At 38.4% G+C, this 21,391-nt stretch overlaps 1 protein-coding gene across 2 annotated transcripts in view; it reads right to left on the reverse strand.

Moving 5' to 3' along the window:
- LOC105459178 (MAM domain-containing glycosylphosphatidylinositol anchor protein 1) overlaps window positions 1-21,391 on the reverse strand; it is a 334,285-nt gene that overhangs the window by 213,435 nt on the left and 99,459 nt on the right. For both annotated transcript variants that reach the window (XM_011704982.1, XM_011704981.1), the window contains exon 2: window positions 8,023-8,058. In XM_011704982.1, the coding sequence (XP_011703284.1) occupies window positions 8,023-8,058 (36 nt within the window). The remainder of the gene's footprint in view (window positions 1-8,022; window positions 8,059-21,391) is intronic.

Genomic DNA, 21,391 nt, shown 5'->3' on the forward strand with positions numbered 1-21,391 from the left:
GGGAGGGGCAGCAAGTGAAACCGAAGACTTAGCGACGGGCACGAGCTTTTCCAAAGATTTCGAGACGCGCCCTCGGGATGGAAGTCGGAGTGGAATTCCGCGCGAGAGTGCCGTCTACTTTCAGCCTCGAGCGTGCGCGCACCTGTCGAATGTGACGAAGGAATCCACTCGGCGGTACAAAGAAGTTCTCCGATCCATCGAGAGCCCCGGTGGGTGCTCGAACCCGTTCTCCTTCCCCTTGTTGTCCGCCCTTTGAGAAAATCTCGCGAGTTTTTTTTGTGCGGCAAGATGTATAAGAGGTCGACGCCCGATGAGATTCTCACGCCGCTAAAAATGGATACTCGCGCAAAACGGAGCAATTCGACGTTCGAATTACCAAGCTATTTACACACCGGCGAGACATTTGAATATATCAAAACTTGAACTAAACTCGAAGCATATATGTGTCTGCAATGAGAACCTATTCTCCTTTTCATCGTGTTTCTCTCTTATTTCATCGAACGATTTTTGCCTTACGAAATCAATGTATAATTAAGCACACCGCAATAGAAGAGAAAGAAAGGACACTATGTGTGAGACTAGATGTGTGAGAGATGGAGCGTAAAACGTATGTGTAAAAAAAATATAATGCGAACACGTAGCCCCCTGCCGTCGATAGGATTATCCGTTCTTCTGTATATGCCAACGCATTCGCTCCACGTCTTGCCACGCTTTCGCAGTAACTTAATAAACGTTAAAAGCAAAACGGTCCCCGTAAACTGTAGAAACAAAGATAAGTGTATTAAACGGATTTCAAGTGCTTTCCGTTGCTGCGGCAACAAAGATAAAGTGCATTAAACGGATTTCGCTTCGATGCCGGAGACGATGACGAGCCACTTTGTTAATTGAGTTTCGCCCCTACGGTCCCGGGAAATACTTCGCCGGTCCGGTATTAAATAGCGCGAGTTGCATTACCGCCGAGTATCGACGGTACTTCCGCCGGTGAGGAGGGGGGGGGGGGAGAAGAGTGCGCGAAAGGCTGACTTACGCCTCTCTATGAACGCAGCTAACGACGAAAAGGCAATCCTCGAAGCTTTTCAATCCGCGTGTTCGCACGCCCTTAGTCTAATCGAAAATCTCTAAAACTCTATATAAATCATTTTTTTTTTTCGGGAATTGTAAGAATTAACGTTTCATTAACGATTGAGTCGAATTTTTTTCGTTGAATTGTTTCAAAGAAAACCGTCGAGTGTAAAAATGGACGGAGGAGATTTATCCGTAATTCAATTTAAAATGTCTATCAAAGAAGGAGCGGGAACAAGAGGTAATTAAATCGCGAAACAAACGAAAGAAAGCGCAAATAAAACTACGAAACTGCATTAATTCCACTTTAGTGCGCCGCTAAGTTAACTGGTTCATGCAGCTGTTTTTGTAATGTGTAATCTGCTTTTCCATAAGAATAGCATCGTGGAGATTGTAACGTCATTATTATTAAACTGTAAAACAACGTTCCTCCTTTCTTCAGATTTATTCAGATACGAATAATGTTCCTGTCTTATTCAGCGTCCGTCAACTGCAATCAATATTCATTTTTCATATACTTTTCACTCGAATTATACTGATCCATTTTTATGAAAGGGCTCTAGAAAAATTCTGTTTCTATAGAAAAAGTTTTAAAGACACATATATCTTTCGAGAAATATCAAACATCTTCAACGCGTCGTATGACTTTTCTACGATGTTCCAACATTTTTGGTCTGCGCTCCATTGCGAACTTCGCTCAGGACGAACTTCGCCGTTAGATCCAGATCGAAATGCGAACGCTCAGCCGAATGGCGCCGACTAACATCTGGCACTGACGCTACTTGCTGTTCGAGCGAATTAGCGTGGAATGCGTCTCGGTGTGAGAAGCAAGTTCGCGCGCTTTCCTCGCCTCGTTATCGCTCTTCAGCAGATCCACGCCGCAGAACTTTGCAGAGAGATCTACATGAGAATAATAATAGTCGCGCGCACCGCGTTCTTCCGCGTTTGTCTCGAAGTAAATTTCCGCATCTCCCGCCGCATACTCGCGACGCTGGTACAACACGTCCTATATACAATACTCCAATTGCAATAAGATTATCAAGGCCGTTCTGCGTCTATTTTCCGTATTAGATATTTAAATGCGTGGAATGAAACTTTCTCAAAGAAATTAGGTCATGTAAAAAAATTGCGAGATAACTTTTAAATTGTGCAGATCTGAAAAGAGATAAGAGTAATATTTACAATTATCGCGCGATTATTTTAATAATAAATTTATATTGGAAATTGTTAGAATACGCGTGCAGCTCAATACAGCTTTATCAACTTTCGATATCAATCTCTAATGGAATTTTTTTGATCAAAAGTATAAGTTGACGCAGCACGAGAGATCCTGCGTTATATATCGAAACAAATACAACGCACAGTTACCAAAATTGAACAACATCCTACAACCGAAAGTTAAATCTGATTCCATGATTAAACGACGAAAAAAAAATATATATATAAACCGATTACGCGAGATCTAAAATTTGTATGCTTGCATGAGTATCTGCTGTGTCGCGATTGATCAAAACATGATGAATCGCTGAAAGTAATCCAACAGTTTTATCCTGCATCCCATTTGCCGCGGCAATCCATACAAAAGGGAACTCGCGCCTCTCGCGCTCTCGCCCTCATGGCCACTCTTTGATGTATACTCTACGGTTCGTTGAATTCGTTTCATTTCCATCTCGTTTATTTCGTCTCGATATTTTTTTTTTTCTGTCGTGTTCCAACGCCGCCGATTCGCAGCGGTAAGCCAGCGGGAGGGACAGAAGGACGCGCCATCTGACATCCACGCGGCGCGCATTTTGATACGAATGTAATCTCATGTCAATCCTAACGCTCCCCACCTACCCTCCGCACTCGGAGAACGCATCCCCGGCGTGAGCGCGCGCGTTAGGGAGGACACGGTCAACGTAATGCCATAAATATTAATTCGCGCGATACACATCAACGCGGAGAGATATGGAACGTGATTTACCGGAAGCGATAGTTTATGGCAGCGGCACGAAGCGACCGTCGCACCAGGCCTGATCCGGGTCGTCACCACACAGGTGGCGACTCCCTGGACGCTCATTCCGCATTACACATTTTCATATTCCGCATACGTAACGTTATTATTACGGCCCTTTCATTTACTCGCTCGCACGGTTGGCATTTAGGTTCCCCGAAGCCGATCGAGATACGAGATCAAACTTTTCCACATATATATATATATATATATATATATATATATATATATCATATTCAAATTTCCATTTAGACAACTTCTACCGCTTTACGGCTTTCAAGTAGCAGAATAACGTTTCTATTCTATCGCGCAACGAGCTCGTGGCAGCTATTTTCTGTTAAAGAAATTTCCAGGTGATCATTTCTGCGCATTAAGAAACTTCCGATGACTTGGAGGAATTCCATTTGCATTATATCCCGCCACTTTGGAGACTAGATTCGGAATTTGCTGTGTATATCGTAGGAATATCCGCCAGCTGATTAAACCAAGCCGACCGCGTCTCTCGGGAGACGGGTTCGAGATCCATAAAGCCGCTTCTACACCTTCCGGGCGTTCATTATGTGAATTGATACGGGCTTCCGAAACCATCGAGATGTTAGTCGAGGAGGTTTGATTAAACAGAAAGCGAGGAACGTCGTTATTCCGCGGCTACACGGTATAATACCACGTATTCGCTCTAAAAGGAAGAGGAGGAAACGTACGTTCAGGGAGGGAGGGGGGGAGAGAACGAGAAAGAAGAGAAGGAAAATGAGAAAATCCGAGATAAACGTGGCATCATTCGCTGACAGATCTCGCAACTTTCGGTTACATATAGTTTGTTCGGAAAGAAACCTGTAGTAACACCTTGACTAGATGCATTACTACTAGTCCCTTTAGTTTAACGCGATAGTTATCAAACTGCGGAAAGGACGACGACAGAAAAAAAAGAAAAAAAGAGAAAGAGAGACAGAGAGAAACAGAGATAGAGTGGAGCAAAGTAGGGATAAAACGAGCGGGACCGCCGAACTAATCAGACTCGACCAATCCGAGTCGTTTCTCCCCGCGGAGGAGAGAGACACTTCCTCCCGGCGGACAGGATAATTTAAACTTTCCCGCAAGCAGGCACGCCGCGTCGCGGTGTGACGCGGCGTGGTGTGCGGCGCCGCGCCGTCAACGTATCTCGGCCACTCCGCTAAACAGAATTAGATACGAGCGTTAGATTCAAACGTTACCCACCGTGAAAAGCGGCGACTCGAATCTCCTAGGTATACGTATACATGTACACTGCGCGAACACGCGAAACGAATCGTCAAAGACGTCCTACGCGAAAATAGAACGCAACGCTGAATAGCGTTATTAGGACAATTCAAGTGAAGATCCCTGAGTTTTCCGCGACGGCGAGAGACGCTAAAATTCAACTTTTAAGAATAATATTCTCTTCTGAGCGTAAAATGGAAGCGCGTAACTTTCTCGCTTTACATAAGCTAACATGTTTGTTGTCCTAAATTGACGACAGTTACTAAGTTTGCAGTAACTCTTCATACGCGGCGAATATTTTCCAGCCAAACGTGTATGATGAAAATCATTATAGTGGCACAATAAAACAAAGTGACGAGTGAGATGCAAAAGTATAAGATGAATTTGGAAAATTCACAGTTCTCACAGTTTATTGTTATTAGAATATATCAGAACTTCTTTTTCTTTAACTGGTGTCGCAAAAAAAATGCTCGAAATGCTTCTCACGTACGCTATCGCCAATCGTGACAAAATTTCAGCTTTCGCAAAACGGCGAATATCGTTTGGTCTTAATTACAACGAGAGCCGGAAGAGGTATACCGTATCAGTGAGCGTGACATTTGTGCGTCTTGTACCGCATGAATCTGTTGTAGATACGAAACAAAACCTCGGTTGTGACGGTAATTACACGAGAGACTTCCGTACGCCGTTGTTTAAATTAAGTCATTCCGCCGGCAAATTGATCGCGCACTCGACAGAATTTATCGCCGTGTTTTGGCGTACACAGGCATCATCTTACCGCGAATTTGAATAAAATGTGCGCTGTGCAGATAAAGGCTGTGACGCGCAAAGAATAAATACAATGAATACGAGTGAGAGGAAGCTGAATAGAATTTTGCGCACTATTACAGAACAGATTGTATTAAAAAATCGTTATTTTAAGCTAATTAAAAAAAGAATAAAACAAGAATATTATTTTTGTTAGAGAATGCATTATTTCTGTGCTTTAAAAAAGATGTGAATACCACCAGTGATATTTCTACCGTTAGCTATCCCAAAAAAATCGCGTTTGTGTGATATATGTAATAAATACTGAAAGATATTAATATAGAATATATGGATATTCAATGTTTTAAATATATGTATATGTATAAACCGAAAATAATTCTTCCACTTGGATGGAAATGAAAGGATTATTTCAAATTAAAATGTCGTGAAGGAACTAATCTAATAATATTGTTGCCTTCTCTCTTATTCTATTTTTTTTAGATATAAGAACTTATAAGTAGTACGCAACGCAAATATATCTAATCATCATATATATCATCATATAAATAAGTATTTAAAGTCTACACGCAGAAAGCTTTTCTCGCACTCTAGGAAATATCGAACGTTGAGTTAAGCTGAGCGTCTGATTCGTCAGACGTTTGCGGTGGCATCGCGACCGCGCGAATGAACGTGCAGATAGCGGAACACTTCAGAAACGAACTAAAAATTCAGAGATGTCGTCGGGGAAGACGGGGGCAATTTAGCTTTCCATAAGAGAGCAAGACCCAAGCTCAAGAGATTTCCCCTCCTCCCCTTCCCTGCTCCCGCTTACCGAACAGCTGCAGGGAAAATGCGTGTCCTTTGACGAAAACATCCGTACGAGAACTGTTGGCATAAAAGGACCCCCTCCCCCCTCCCCCCTCCCCCCGCTTTCTCGTCGGTATTCCGCCTGCCTGTGTGCCGCTAACGGAATACATTACTTTTTAACGACTCGCACCAGAGATGTTCTGGTCCTCTCCGATAAATAGCGAATTTCCAGCGCGAATTCGCGACTCGAGAAATCAGTGGAACAGCGTTATCGAGGGCGAACGACGGCGACGACTACGAATCGGTACGAATGATTCAATTTGAATAATGTCACGCGCTACATTACCGTAGATTGCCGCTCATGAAAAACGCGTATGGTAAAAAAAAAAAGAACGTGCCTTTATCAATCACTTCGTGACGAAACTTTGCTTATTTTTTGATACCTGTTATTTTAAGACACGATTGAAGAGAACAATTGTTCGCAGTTTTTAGCTTTCTATGAAAGTGAATTCTCAGAAAATATAATATGATTACAATTGATGTTAATATCGTTTTAATAAAATGAAAAGTCACTTTTATACTCCAGCTTTATTTAATTTTATCTGAGCGTATCTATGCACGAAGCGGGACGGAATTAATTATATATGTGTTAAAACTAAAAGCCAAATCCATTTACGTTGCGTACGATTGCGCAATCAGGAAAAAGGAGAGGGACAAAAATCGGCAACTCGATTAATAGCAATCTGAATTAGGGTTGAAATAGAGCGCGTGTTTACACGCTCGTGCGGACGAAACTCGATTGTTTTCGTGAAAGAGTAATGTCACGAGCCCGAATAAAAATCAAACTCATCGGAAATAATTCGCGTGCCGCAGTACGGCGGTCGTGTATTTTTTAGCGTCACGAACGCTGCAGCGCGCGCAGTCGAGGGGTCGAAAAACTGGCGCGTTTTTTATAGCGACGGGAAGAGACAACCTCGGGTCTGTGTGCGCCGAAAACGAACGCGCGAAAAGCCGCTAACGCCCCGCTTCAATTTTCTTCTGTGAACCCCATGACCGACGCGTAAAGCGCGAGCGGCCGCTTGTACGGGCGTAATGTACCGATAAAGCACTCACACAGAGCTCGTCGCGAAATCCATAACATATTCTCTTCGGACGCGTCATTTCGCACGCTGCATCGCGCGATCGCAAAGCGCGGCGCTGCTTTTAAAGCGGATTTCTGTGCGGAATTATGACGCAGGGAAACGGCACGAAACACAGTAGCGACGCCGTGCTATATTCCCTCGCAGTTAAAAAAAATGCAATTAGAAGATTTGTAGAATCGACGCTTTATTGCGGAATACGGCGCGAATACCGCGCGCATTCGATCGAGAGCGACGCGATAAAGTTACGAGAAAGCGAATCGAATTTAACGATACCTTTTGATCGCGCTTTAACATTTTTTGTTCCATACGATTCGCGAGTTAATGAAGTGACGTGCTAGCGTTTGTCCCCGGCAGTCCTGGGCCCGCAGAACGCGAATGGCTTATACGCTAATTACGCTAATGAGCGCGCCGGGATGTAGTACAAGCGATCATGAGTTTTAACACTCGCGTTTAGCCCGCGCGCTCGCAGTATTTCGTGCGGACGCACATTTCCGAATTAAATTTTATGCTCATAGAGTTCGTTAAATCGAATCGGTATTCCTGTATTCTTTATCGCGCGCCGGATTACATACGCTCGATGTAGCACACACAGTCCACGCGCGGTGTAAATCGCATGGTTACATGCTCAATCGGTGGCACGGTAATCGTGATGAATAATAAACATTATTACGATAATAATTATGATAATATTATTATTTTACGTTAATACAGTGATAATAAATGTAATTAATATTGCAACGTAAACATAATCCGTAGAACGCAAATGATCGAGTAGAAACATCCTTGGTATAAAACGAAATAATAATATCAAAATAATATCGTATCATTATTATTCACTCTTCCAAAAAATTCAATTCTTCTCTAATATCTCAGAAATTGCGTTTAAAATTTTATAATTAAAATATTATAATAACAGAAAGCGAGCGAGTACCGCTCCAAGTAATATTATATTCATATTATCATTCGAAAAAACGTAAATTCCTGCCCGTAATAATCATTTCTTCTTAAAAAATAGATTAATTATATAAAACTCACCTCCTCTCGGAGATTCCGTAGGGCGCTGTCTCAAACCTGCAACATTAAAAAAAGAAATTCTTTTAGTCTACTATGCAAAATACATGATGCGAAAATTATGTAGGTGCAAAGAAATTATCGTATACATCTTTTTGATAATAAAGCAAAGAGAAGAGATATTTGTATAAAAAAATTTAATAAATTACTTTAGATATGTACACTGGTACTGTAAAGTATAAAAATATTGTATATAAATTGTTGAATTCTGTAAACTGATCACTTTTACATAAAAAAGAGATATTGACAATAAAGTAGTTTAGTGTAACTTAAAAAACAAAAACAATTTATATGCGATAAAACAAAAATTTTGGTAAGCCAGTGGTACACATACCTAGTATATATTGCGTTTTTACTTTGTAAATAGTCGCACTATCAATTTCGTGCTCAGATAAAAAAAATATTTATTTTTAACAGTAGAGATTTACGTTTGTGAAACATCGTAATACAAATAACTTGTTACACTTTTAAGTTAAAATTATTTACTTAAATATACACAAATGTGTATTTTTGTCAATTAAGTAACCATCAAAGTTTCTCAAATTGACATTAAAATTAATGTTTCAAATATTAAGTTTGTAAATAAAAGTAGTTAAGTACGCAAATAAAAAAAATTACAACATATTTTTTCTTACTATCTATTATATAATAATATTTATTAATATTAACATTTATTGCAATTTATTTATATATAATATCATTGTCTATTATATTAAATTTTTAATTTTTAATGCTATTTAAGCATTAAAAACTAAAGAAGTTATTATTTTATAATTCTAGAAGGTTAACGGGACTCAACGGTTAAACATTAAATTATTTTTGCAGCATAATATACAATTTTAAAATGATAACATTTCTAGCTGAAGCAAACAGAATAACAAAGTTTGTTTGAGATGCCTCAAGATCGCTCCCACGACCAGTGCGTCCTGATTCCGACATTTTCCGCCATTGTTATACTGGTCGAAACTACTAAACCAATTGGTCGGGACCAAGGCGCGGAGGTGCAATCTAAACTTTCAAATTCTACGAGTTGCAGCCCTTGAGGCCCTCGTGTAACCCTTGCAGTGGCACTCTCATAGCCGCGTCCTGGATTGCCTGCAACTAGATTAATTTTACGAAATATTCGAAACCCACCACAAAAGCTAACGAATTAATTGCTGTATAAATTTATAAATTTATAAAGTGCGCAATTCTTGACATTTCTTAATTAATAATTGTAGTAGAAACCCAGTAGGAACGTGATAAAGCAAGAAGATATTGTAGGAACGTGTTTTACGTAAACCTTTTTTCTATATATTATTCTAAATTTAAAAAATATAAATATAAAGATTAACATTTTCATGTAAATGTAATTATATATTGCGTACTTTTTTTTATCGGAAATCAAAAGCTTACATTTTATTAGTTTTCATGAATAACAGCCTGTTTTGTTACTCATTTTATGAAACATAGCGTGTAGTAATAATTTCTTTTTTATCTTCTTCTCTTCAACGTTAACAACCTGATAGGTCCTTCATGCAAAAATGCCAAGGGGAGCTGCAATGAGTAACAAGCCGATTTACGGATTTACGCGCTCTTATACTCCTCAGGGACTGATGTAGTTGCGAAAAGCATACGCCTCTGAAATGCTTCATACAAACTCTCTTCCGAGAGAGGGACAGAATCTTTCGCACGTGTTTATCTTGCACTCTTTACTTGACAAGAGGAGAGATACTAAGCGTCAGAATTAAAACACTTGCATCCCTATCAACATGCAAGCTCATTACATTATTTTTATCATACACTCTAATTTGTAATTGTATTTTCTTAATTCCCTTGCTTTCAGTATTTATTACAACATAGTTTTTCTCATTATTGTATAATATCATTTATTGCTATTTATTATAATATTATTTATTGTATATCATTGTCTATTATATCAAATTTTTAATTTTTAACGCTATTTAAGTATTAAAAATATGCTTTTTAAGCATTACTATCCTAATTAGAAAATGACTTATTTAATGAAGAAATCATTTAAAAATTAAAGAATTCCACATAATTTAAGATAAAAAATAATATTAAACAAAGATCAGATTTCTTAATTTATGAACAAGTATTAATCTTAAAAAATTTGTTCACAAAAATTTTAAATTTATTTATATTTACTTACTTTAGAAAAATATGTTTTGCAACTGTAAAGAAACGCTTTTTTGATATTTCAAAATAAATAATATATAAAAAAAACTTTTTAAATAGAAAGAGAATAAAAAAATTTTCTAAATAGAATGCACAATCTTTCGTCTCATAAATATAATATATTTGCTTAATTTAAGTTAATTAAAATAATCTTTTATTTAAACCATGATACAAAATTCGCAAACAGAAAATGGACTTTCTAGATTCGAATATGTGCCATTAACAATGGCACAAATTCGAATCATATTACTCACAATAAAACTATTGAAACAAACTTGATAATGTGACTCAATTAATTTTAATTTAAACTGAATATAGTTCGCTTTAACATTCGAGTTGCGCATCCCTGCAATATAACCAGCCGCGGAAGGAAGCTTTCCGACGCTTTACTACGTTAGTCACTTGGGATGAAATGTTTACATGGTTTCCCCTGAATAATCCATTGCGGATAATTACGCAATGAATGAAAACACAGATTGGATCTGTTCCAGATATTATTTGCATGTTGCATCATTATTTTCTGTTTTACAAGAAGAAGAAAGAAAGAAATATACATTTTATATCATTTGAAAAGATTTTTTTAAACGTTATAATTTAAGAGAAAAAGATTGATTGATTCAATATTTATTCGGCATTCTAAGACGATGTCTCCTAAAGAGAGATACAGAGAAAGAGAAAAAGAAAAAGAGAAAGAAAGAGAGAGAGAGAGAGAGAGAGCATATTATGAAAGAGAGCACATCAGAACTGTGTTTCAAGACAATAAATGCGGTGCGCAGTTTGTATGTGGTTTGATTGTAACAATAAAAATTATTACACATCATCATCCACATAGGCACTATTTAGTTTTTTATGATTTATTTATTATAGGAGCTTTAATTTCTTCAAGTCAAATTTAAATTAAAAATATTGTTAGCCATATATAGATTTAATTTTGTATATTATATAATAAATTAAGAAGCAGAGAAAGAGAAAATGAGAGAGAGTCCTTAAACTTTATCTAGAATTGGCTATACGATATAAAAAAAAAGATTCAAAGCTCTCTCTACCAATTTAAAAGGAATTAAAGTTCTTCCACTTTATAAGATCAATGGCTTTTTTTACTTTCAATGATTTTTATCTGGAATTCTAATCATCAAAATTGAACCGTGTAAATTAGTCCTCGGGGATACACGCCGGCCGCGTTTGAACTTTATCTGCTTTTGAACTCGACGTCAGGCTCGGGCCGAGTCGCCGAATTACAAATCCGACGTGGCGCACCGGGATAAAGGCAACGAATCCTGACGGGAAAAACGGAGAGGGAGCGGGAGCGGGCGGGAAAGAGGAGAAAAAGGAGAAGCGAAACGCGAATGTATTTCAATCTCGCCCGTTCCCGGCCACGCCGCCGGAGTTTCGAGAAACTTTCGCTACTTCGGGTTCGTCCGGCTGACTGAGTTTTTCGAAGCGGCTGGCTATAGAGAACGGGCGATAGTTCGGTGAGTATGCACGTTCCTTCAGTCGGATTCCGATCGACGGGCTTCTTGCTTCAAACTTGAAAAAGGGCAATATTTGGCTTTAACGAAGCGATTTTGGAAACGAACGGTATTGTCATTTCGTAGACAGTGGAAACTTTATGCATTTCGCAGTCGCTTCGCTCCTGTTACCACAATCTCCACAATCAACATAACTTGATGCCGAGATTACAGTTATTTTGTAACTTTTGTTTCTATTTTATCTTTCTTAAGACGACATAAAGAAACAATGTTTTAAATTGGAAAACGGAAGCTCCGTTTTCTTAATCCCAGTGTACTTTAAGTAGTGTAGACTTTAAGCCGCGATAAAAAATTTTTTTATCCTTTTATGCCATAATAAAGGATTTTTTTAAATCCTTTTATGCCATAATATACATACAAACTTCACGTGAGAATGTCATTTATATACATACGGATCTCTCTTATTTATATTATTCAAGAATTATTACTGCGGTGAATTAAAACTCCAATATTTACTAGAGCAACTGTAATTATAACGAGATACAAATATATCAAAGAAAGTATGAGACAGGAATGAGCGGTAACTATATAATGGTAAAGCTGCATGCAAACAAAAACGAGCAAATATCTTTCGCAATAAACTTTAATAGTCGAACGACATCGCGAGGAGTTACAGATACTGTAACCAGGCAATTGCTTCAATAAAGATGAAGAAACGGCATCTTTCGTGAAAATATAAGCTCCCACCGTTACGTATGTGAGCGTTCAATCGCTTCTTATGCCATTTATTCCATCTCTATATACAGCGTGAAACGATCAACGTTCGTGTGGAAGACATCGCCCTCCGATCACGCCCTGCGCTCATCCGGCTCGCCCTCTCGACATATCGCGCACCTGCTAGTACAATCGATCCTAAAACAATCGTGAGCCCGAAGTTTCGCTTCCGTAAATCCGAGCCGGAAACGAAAGAACGTACGACGATGATTAATCGATCGTCGTTCACTCGATTTACGACGTTCGGGAGTCCGAACCGATCGTTGAGACTCGAGAACGAACATACGTACGAGCGAGAATCGATCATCGTGCAAGTAACATCGAGGAGAAACGCCGAGGGTTATCCGTGGAAAAGGATCACGTGGATCACGCGAGAGCCACATGAAAAACGGTAAAAGCGTCGTCATCGGGGACAACGACGACGTCGACGACGACGACGACGACGACGACGATGTCGACGACGACGACGACGACGACGGCGACGAGGACAGCGTGGACGACGACAGTCGATAGCGGCCATTCATAGGACGAGCTCGCTGCTGCCAGCGCATAGCTCGTACATTCAAACGACAATATGTATCATACGTATGTATGAGTGGGGTTGTAAGTCTCCACAGGCGGGAGAAGCGAGAAAGATAAGAGAAACGTGGGTAGTAGACTCGCGCGCTGCTCGTAGTGTCGATAAGAGATCGCACCCAACTTAACCCCCGCTCTTTGCACCCCACGAACGAACAAACGGCGGCGGCAACCCTCGCGAACGATCACGAAATAGAGAGAGAGAGAGAGAGAGAGAGAGAGAGAGAGAGAGAGAAAGAGAGAGAGAAACCACCACGAGGGCGAATGATATTCTCGGGACTGTTCCTTAACACCTCTGAAGCCGCAAAATATTTCACCTATATGCGCGACGATAGATACACGCCGTTTCCAAGTATGATGATCGTACTTTGCGAGCCGATACCGGAAAAAGAAACTCGCGATTTGTTTTACGAGATCGTCCCCGACGATGTTCGACCACGTTTCGCTCTTAACCGTGCCCGTTCGATTTATCGTTATTATTCGAGGGACGATTTGTGAAAAGTGATGCGTATGTATATACAGTGACCATTTTTGAAAGGTAGAAAAACCGGCTTTTTCCCGAGAGAAATTTAGATATTGAAGCACTCACACGGCGCATACAGTACTTCGTTATTATACTATGAACGAAAGTAAAGTGAGTCAACTGGCATTTTTAAAGAACTTTAATATCGAGATATTCACAGATAAATTTAAAAACTTTCATTGATAAATTTTAAAAATAATCGCTGTACATGAAAGTGTTTCTAAATGCACTAAATGGCTTTTCTCGCAAATTGATTGCGTTTAATGCATTCGTTTACACAACGTCTACTCCGATAATTAAACAATTACGGCACTGAGGATGTTTTCAGCCAATTTAATTATTGAATAACATTGGCCGTATCGTTTACAGGAAAATCATTTCACAAAATAATTAAAAAATAACGAAACACATATTAAGATGTATTAGATACAAACACATTTTTTCGTATGTTTACTTTCGAAAAAAAATAAATAGATATATACCTAGTATTACAATAAAACATAGTTTTGTAATGTAGAACGAACAATTTTCGTTGTTCGTCAGATTATATCTCAATACAATTACGAGTTCATTCATTACATGACTAATTCACTCGATAGTCCGAAATATTCCGAGATCATTTATGAATTCGAGTGAGACCTCAATTCCATTTTGACGTAATTCACAAAGCGGACGAATTCTTGCGTGCCGTGCGCTTGAAAATAATTTCCGCTTTTGAAAATCGTCATAAAAGAGGCAAGCGGAACTGTCAAATTAAATGGAAACTTTTGAAAATGCACGTGCAACACGCGCGTTTCTCTTTATACTTTTCTCTAAAATCTAATGTGCTTCTGGAATCATATCATGCAGGATGCAGGATGCATAATAAATATCTGCAGCAATATATGTCTTATATTAAATGTAAAATCGAGAATGTTCTTCGCAAGTTAATTAAAGCGCAATCCTGTGCAACGCTTGTGTACACATTTTGATTACATTTATAAGATTGACTTTTCTCGCCTATTGTTCTGACGTATTATGCTGCACAATATCTTCAATAAGAGCGCGTTTATAGCTTTTATGTTCAAAAACGCGCGAAACGAGAGTCCTGCCTTTGACATCGGATCGACATGAAACAAAAAAAAAATAAATATCGCAGATTTACCGTTTCAGTGAAGTGAAATATCCATTATACATATAAAAACTGAGCGAAGCTGTCAAAGGGAATGCAATCCAAAAGCGCACTTCAAAAAGAAATTAATATCTCATTCCAATAATGGAATATTCGCGTTATGCTTAACATATGCATATTTCGCAACGAACAGCCACGAGGAAATATATACCACGCAGCTACGATAATAGAATCCATGTCATAAGATAAACATTCAATTTACGAAACATACACGTTACATTACATTGTCCATATTTAGAAACATAATATTTCAGAGATTACAATTACTTGTATGAAAAAAATTCTGCTTAATTTTCATGGAATAATTATACTCTACTTCTAAAAAAAAGTTTTTTTTTATATTTTAATAATTCTCTCTTTTTCTCTCCTCTCTCTCTCTCTCTCTCTCTCTCTCTCTCTCTCTCTCTGTGTGTGTGTGTGTGTAGGTATATGTTATATTTTTTTTAGAAAACCATCTATTGGCACAAAAAATCAATAGTCATATACGAGACGCATAGAATATTATTTCAATGTGTCGAAATGGAAATCTAATAAATAGTCAATATGAAACTTGATAAACATTGCTCGTAAATTGGCTCTTTCAGACCGATCAATAAGCAAAATATCGGATTTGAATGGCACGTCGTGAAAATCGATACAAGACAAATCGTGGGTGCCAAGCCACGTAGAAAAATAACGAGTTTGCATCACCGAGGCTTACCAATTTCATGTTCATACGAGCCGCGCTCGCTCGCCCGCTCGCACACTCGTTTGCAGACGATAGCAAAGCGCCCCAACTACATCGTTGAAAATACAAAACTTCATTCGAAATTGCTGCGACACATCTCGTGCATACGCACACATGTGCACGCATGACGGTGATGCGCCCAAATCGGCTCGGCGGACGAGAACGTTACGGTGGTGAACGTGCGTGGCAGCTAACGCGCGAAATGGAACCGAATGGCCGGCATAAAGAGCAAAAAACTGCGCGTGGAGAACGTAAAGCGAAAAGGAATATGGATGAAAATGGAGGAAGCGGCATGCGTTCCAGTTAACCACGACGCAGCCATTTTGGTGTGGATCAACGGAAGTACGAATTTGCTAATATGATACATTGTAAAAAATGCATAAATGTTAAATATTTTTTGAAGCTTTTTACAAATAGAAATCAGGACATCGAAAAATGCTATATTTGTTTGTTATTAAAATGATGATTGAGAAGAATAATAGTCAGAAAAAAATCAGAAATTATTATTACTATTAAAGCAATACTTACTGACTTTTTTTTATATTAAAAATAATATGTAAAAATTTTATGAACTTGATATGCAATTTATTATAACAATAAAATAAGATTTACAATTACAGTCTTAAAATATTTATGAGAATTGCCAACTATAGAAAAGGAAAAGCTTCAAGACGAGTTAGTTTGTGATAAAGCTAAGTTTGCATAAAGGTGTTGTGCATTATTTGAATGTTTAAGATATATCGTGCCAAGCACAGCGAAAATTTGTCGACGCGATGGCGAGAGTACGTGTTTTTCAACCAATACCGGTAGTTTGCACAGTAGTAGTTTCCAATGCAAGTATTATATCAAACGTCGTTGTTTCTAATGCATTTGCATATCGTTTGTCGAAAAATTGCATACGTTGAAAGAGATCAAAATATGAAACAAGCATAAGTAGAAAGAGCAGAAAAATACGCTTAAAAATATATTTTCACTCAATCATTTAATTCGTAGTTGTCACGCGAAAAATGTAAGACTTGTTTTAAATCTAAATAACAGATATATGATAAATATTTATGTATAAAAAATGGAAAAACTTGGAAAGCTTAAAATATCTTTAATGAATTAATAATAAGTTAACAATGTTCACATCAATTAAAAGCTACGGCAAAAGTGATACACTTTTTTAGACTAAATAAAATATAAAATAAAATAATCAGTATAAAAAGATAAAAAGTAAAAATATAATTAATAAATTTAAAATTTTAACATTATAATTATACAATTCATAGAAATCAATTGCGTGATTCGATTAAGATATATTCGTTAAAGATATATTCTACTCAGAACAATTGCCAAAGAAAAAAAATTATTTTTATCTTAAATTCTCGCAAATTAATATTTAAAGAAGAACGGAAAATGTATGCAATATAAATTATCTCTTGTAAATCTTGAAGAAATGTTAATTATAAATTAATAATCCGATGCGAAAAGTATTTTATGAGCATCGGGAAAAAGCTAAGTACATTTGCTAACTCGCGTCAGAAGAGACAAAATAAATCTCACGAGAGACCATGACAAAAGAAACACACGAAGAGGAGATCTCGGGAAAAAAACAGAGAAGTAAATATAAGAAGTGTACATTTAGAAAAGAAATTTTCATCGCTCGGCCACCACGTGCTTCTCTCTCTCTCTCTCTCTCTCTCTCTCTCTCTCTCTCTCTCATAGATATAAATCGCTCATAAATACAGCTTCCGAAAGACTTAACCCTTTTATGACAAAGTTTCCACCGAAGAAAGAAGTGATTTAAGAAGAATTTTTATATTTTCCCCTTTTTCATTTTACTTTTATAATTAAAAGAACGTGTCGGATAATTCGAGAGATAATTCGAGAAAACATACATACCGCCTCTCGCTCTCTGTGCGGGAATCAAGTGACACACGCGCAAAGAATTGACGTGGTACTCACGGTTCGATTAACGACCGTAATTATTTGTACGATCGTGCGTATAAAATGCGATTACGCGGCATGCATGAGCGATGATAAAAATTGAAACGTTACTTAAACGACGCACGGGCGTGAATAACCGCGCTAATAAATATGCCGGAACGTGAGGCTTCATAAACATCCCCCACGGAGAATTCCGAACGCGCCGCTGTAATCGTTAAAGTGAAACTGAATCTGTCGGCGTACACGCGCGACGTACGTACATACGTACGGAGCGAGATTTAATGTTTTCCCGTAAAATAAGCTCTCGGATGACAGTACCGGAAGACAATACCACGCTTTACGAGTCTGTTTCTACGGCAAGAGTGTACCACGTTCACGATTCGCTCAATCTTCAGAGTCAGTTGTTTCACTGCTGAAACCATTGTTATTACAGTTGGCACTTAGAGTTGAATAATCTTAGGAAATTTCCACGACTGTCAAAATATCACTTTCGAGAATCGGAAAGAACAATAGAATTTTCTATCTCGTCGTACGAGACGTTTAAATTTAACTTAAATATATCAAATTTTGAAATATATCTAATCCCTTTTTTTCCTAGATGATCCCTACGTTACGTCATTTAAATATCAGATGTATATCACACCGTTGCACAAACGGTAACGGAGAGCTCCGAATGTCGGCAAATTACTCGGTTACGTCACTATGAAAACATCCTAATCGATATGCATGCAGCGATTACCGTCGTTGAATTGACACAAACCGAGTGAAACCAAGCGAAGTAGTCGCTTAGGAGCGCCAGAAGGGTTAATCACGGGCGGCTTAGAGCGGCGGATTCGCCTTGGCAAAGTAGCGGAAGGGGAAGTCTTTCTCGAGTCACTGGCAGGGAATTGGCTCGTTACGCAAGCGAAACCGGTGAAACTGATATTAACGAAACCTCCGGGGAACGAATGGAGTGCTTACGCAACCGTGCTCGTCACCGACGCCTCCTTGCCATTACGCGATGGGGGGGTGGGCTCGATTCTCTGACGGCGGGCGTACCTTACTTATAGGGCGAATGTCAAATCGTTACTCGAAACTTCGCCGTTGCAACGGGATTACCCACGCACCGGTACCATCGCCTCTAGGAAAGTCGAAAGCTCTGCCAGACGAGCGGAATATAAATGAGAACCGAAGACGAACCGGATCGATCACGCGCGCGCGCGCGCGCGCGCGTGATAAGGCGGGGCGAGAAATGGTACGAGACACCTTCAGTCTCGGCATCTTCGAGGAAAACCGGAACGCGCGCGCGACGGTTACGAGGATTCTGATATGCAGGACTTTCACGTGGCCACCGCCACGAAATGTTTATGCGGAAGGAACGGGAAGCCGCCGCGAGGACGGGAGTCGTAACGATGGAATCGCGCCGAACAGCTTCGGCAAAGTGCCGGTCGTGCGATTCCCTCGTTGGTCGACGCAACGTCACGGAAACTATTCTTCCTTTATCGTGCTCTGATGCGAAAGTGTACGACACGTGCGTTAATCAAACAAAATACGCATCCGCAGATTCGGAGCAGCGAACTGAAATTTTCTACGGCATATAATTCAGCGAAATTCAATTATCAAAAATATATACAAATATTGTACACAACAAAATATAAATCTTTCAATATTACATTAATGTATAATGTAATGAATCGAACCAAAAACATAAATTATACATAATGAAATCGGATATATCAATTTACTAAAATATGCGTCATATTGTTTTACTAACTACCTAGAAATTAATTTAAACATTATGTTTTATCCGTTAATAATGCGATATCTCTGATCTTATTCAGTAAACAGGAAAATTAAATTAGTTTTTTTTTTATTTTACATCAACTTTTAGCAAAATTATGTTATGTTATGATTGATATTATCAGAATATTGGCGTGGAATACATCCATTATTGCTACATGCTGATGGCCTAATTACTTGAAAACCACGTATACGTGTCGGCACTTACAACGGAATTACGACTCCGTTCGCCTTTTGCGAGAATCGCGAGATTGACGAGAGACTTAGGACATCAGAAAAATGTTAAAAATTGTATCCGCATACTATTAATTTTACGTGGATAACTAAAGTTCTCGCTCGGTAGTTTTCTGGAGTCTGCGCTTTAAATCCACGGAATGCGAACGCAACTCCACGGCGTAATAACATACGTGATTTACGAAAAGTTTCTCGTTCGCACAAAATCGTCCGCGTTAAAATCTCTTGGAGAGGTTCCAACGTGACGAGGTCTAAGATAAGAATTTCGTTCACAGTGCCTCGGGACAGACAGTGTCGCAGGGCAATATCGAGGAGATGGAGAACCGTGGTATGAAATCAAAGTACCGACAGCTAGGAAACCTCAGAAAATTGCGGAAAACCACGCACGTCCAGCACTCGTTCAAACTCATTGATGGATTTACTTTTGTTATAATCGAGAATCTGCGCGACCCTCGGACGATTGATAGCAATAAATACAGAATATATACATATATATATATATATGTATCGGGCACGCGGGTGTGTATGTATGTGTATGTGTGCACATGTGTGATATACGATATATAATATAAGAGTGCGATACAATTACACTATATAAAATTTATGTATATAGCAGAATGTGGCTACTAAGGAAAGCACTTAAATATTTATTCTCTAATTTGAATGAAAATTAACCATTTAACAATATAATAGTAAACATGAATTATTCATTAACTTTTAGAAAATTGCAATGAATTGCAAATTGCAATCTTTATAATTCAATTTGACTGTAACTGGACTTTTATTAGAAATAAAAATTGTCTATTATCGTAACGTATATACATTTTTAAAAATGAGTATAAGAATCTACCTTTTATTTAAAAATGAAGTAATTAAAATTCAAATTTAGCGATAATCATATTACGATAAATCAACATATTAATTAGTTTGGATTATTTTATAATGCAGAAATTCGTTCTTATTAAAATTAATTTTGTGACAGAGGAGATTTTTCTTTTGCTTTCGATGTTGCCAATCAGTTAATTTACATTCCCCGACGATGACAATCGCCGTTTTCGACGGAAGAACGATAATAACGGTGGTGTATCGTTATCTGAATCTAAGCTGACAGCCATCAACGCGGTAAAAGCCAACGCAAGCACGGAGCCGTGCCTTCCAACCGGAGGTCCCTGTGTTAATTAATGATTCGAATCTCATTTATCATTACAGCTATGTCGTGTTCTCAGACCTTCCACTCGCCTTCGAGCACGACCTCTCACTGTAGATACAACCGTACCTTACTTCCTCCTCCTTTTGTCGTTCTAGTCTGTATATAGGGTGTCTTTGGATGTATCAAATGCTTTTTCGCGAGCAGGAGTGTTATAGATTAATCAAAGAAAAATGACATTTTTATTACAGATGATACATTTAGTTACTTGATACTAAAATGTGATGAATTTGTCATATTTATTTGTTCTTTATTTTCTAAATAATCTTAACTAAATTTTAGTTCTCGTTCCTCTCTCCCCCCTCTATCTTTATCTCTTTCTCTTTGTCTCTCTCTTTCAATATAAAATTTTCTTTGAATTATCATAATGTGTATTTTAATATTAAACGAGTATTTAACATTAAATAGTCGTTTGTTGCAATTATAAATGGTAATTATCACCATCTAATTTTCGCTAGACAAACATCGACAAAGACGTCTGAGAGGAAACGTTCCGTTTCGAGTCTGGCACACCCAATATACAGCGTATATACAAGCTCACCTCGTAGCTCCACTTTTCCGGCCACCCTTCGCTATGTACCCCCCCCCCCGCCCGCTCTCCGCGGCGCCAGTCGCCTTTCTCTAATTAAATAACTTCAAGACACTATCCGTTACTTTCATCTATCTACTCGACCGTTCGTCCGTCTGCAGTTCTTCTTTCAGGTTTGAACACGAGATGCCCATTAAAGCGAATGCGCGAAATTCGATATCTCCGATATCTGCTTGG

The sequence above is a fragment of the Wasmannia auropunctata genome, unplaced genomic scaffold (assembly GCF_000956235.1).
Source record: "Wasmannia auropunctata unplaced genomic scaffold, wasmannia.A_1.0 LD334204.1, whole genome shotgun sequence".
In the NCBI taxonomy this organism is placed as follows: domain Eukaryota; kingdom Metazoa; phylum Arthropoda; class Insecta; order Hymenoptera; family Formicidae; genus Wasmannia; species Wasmannia auropunctata.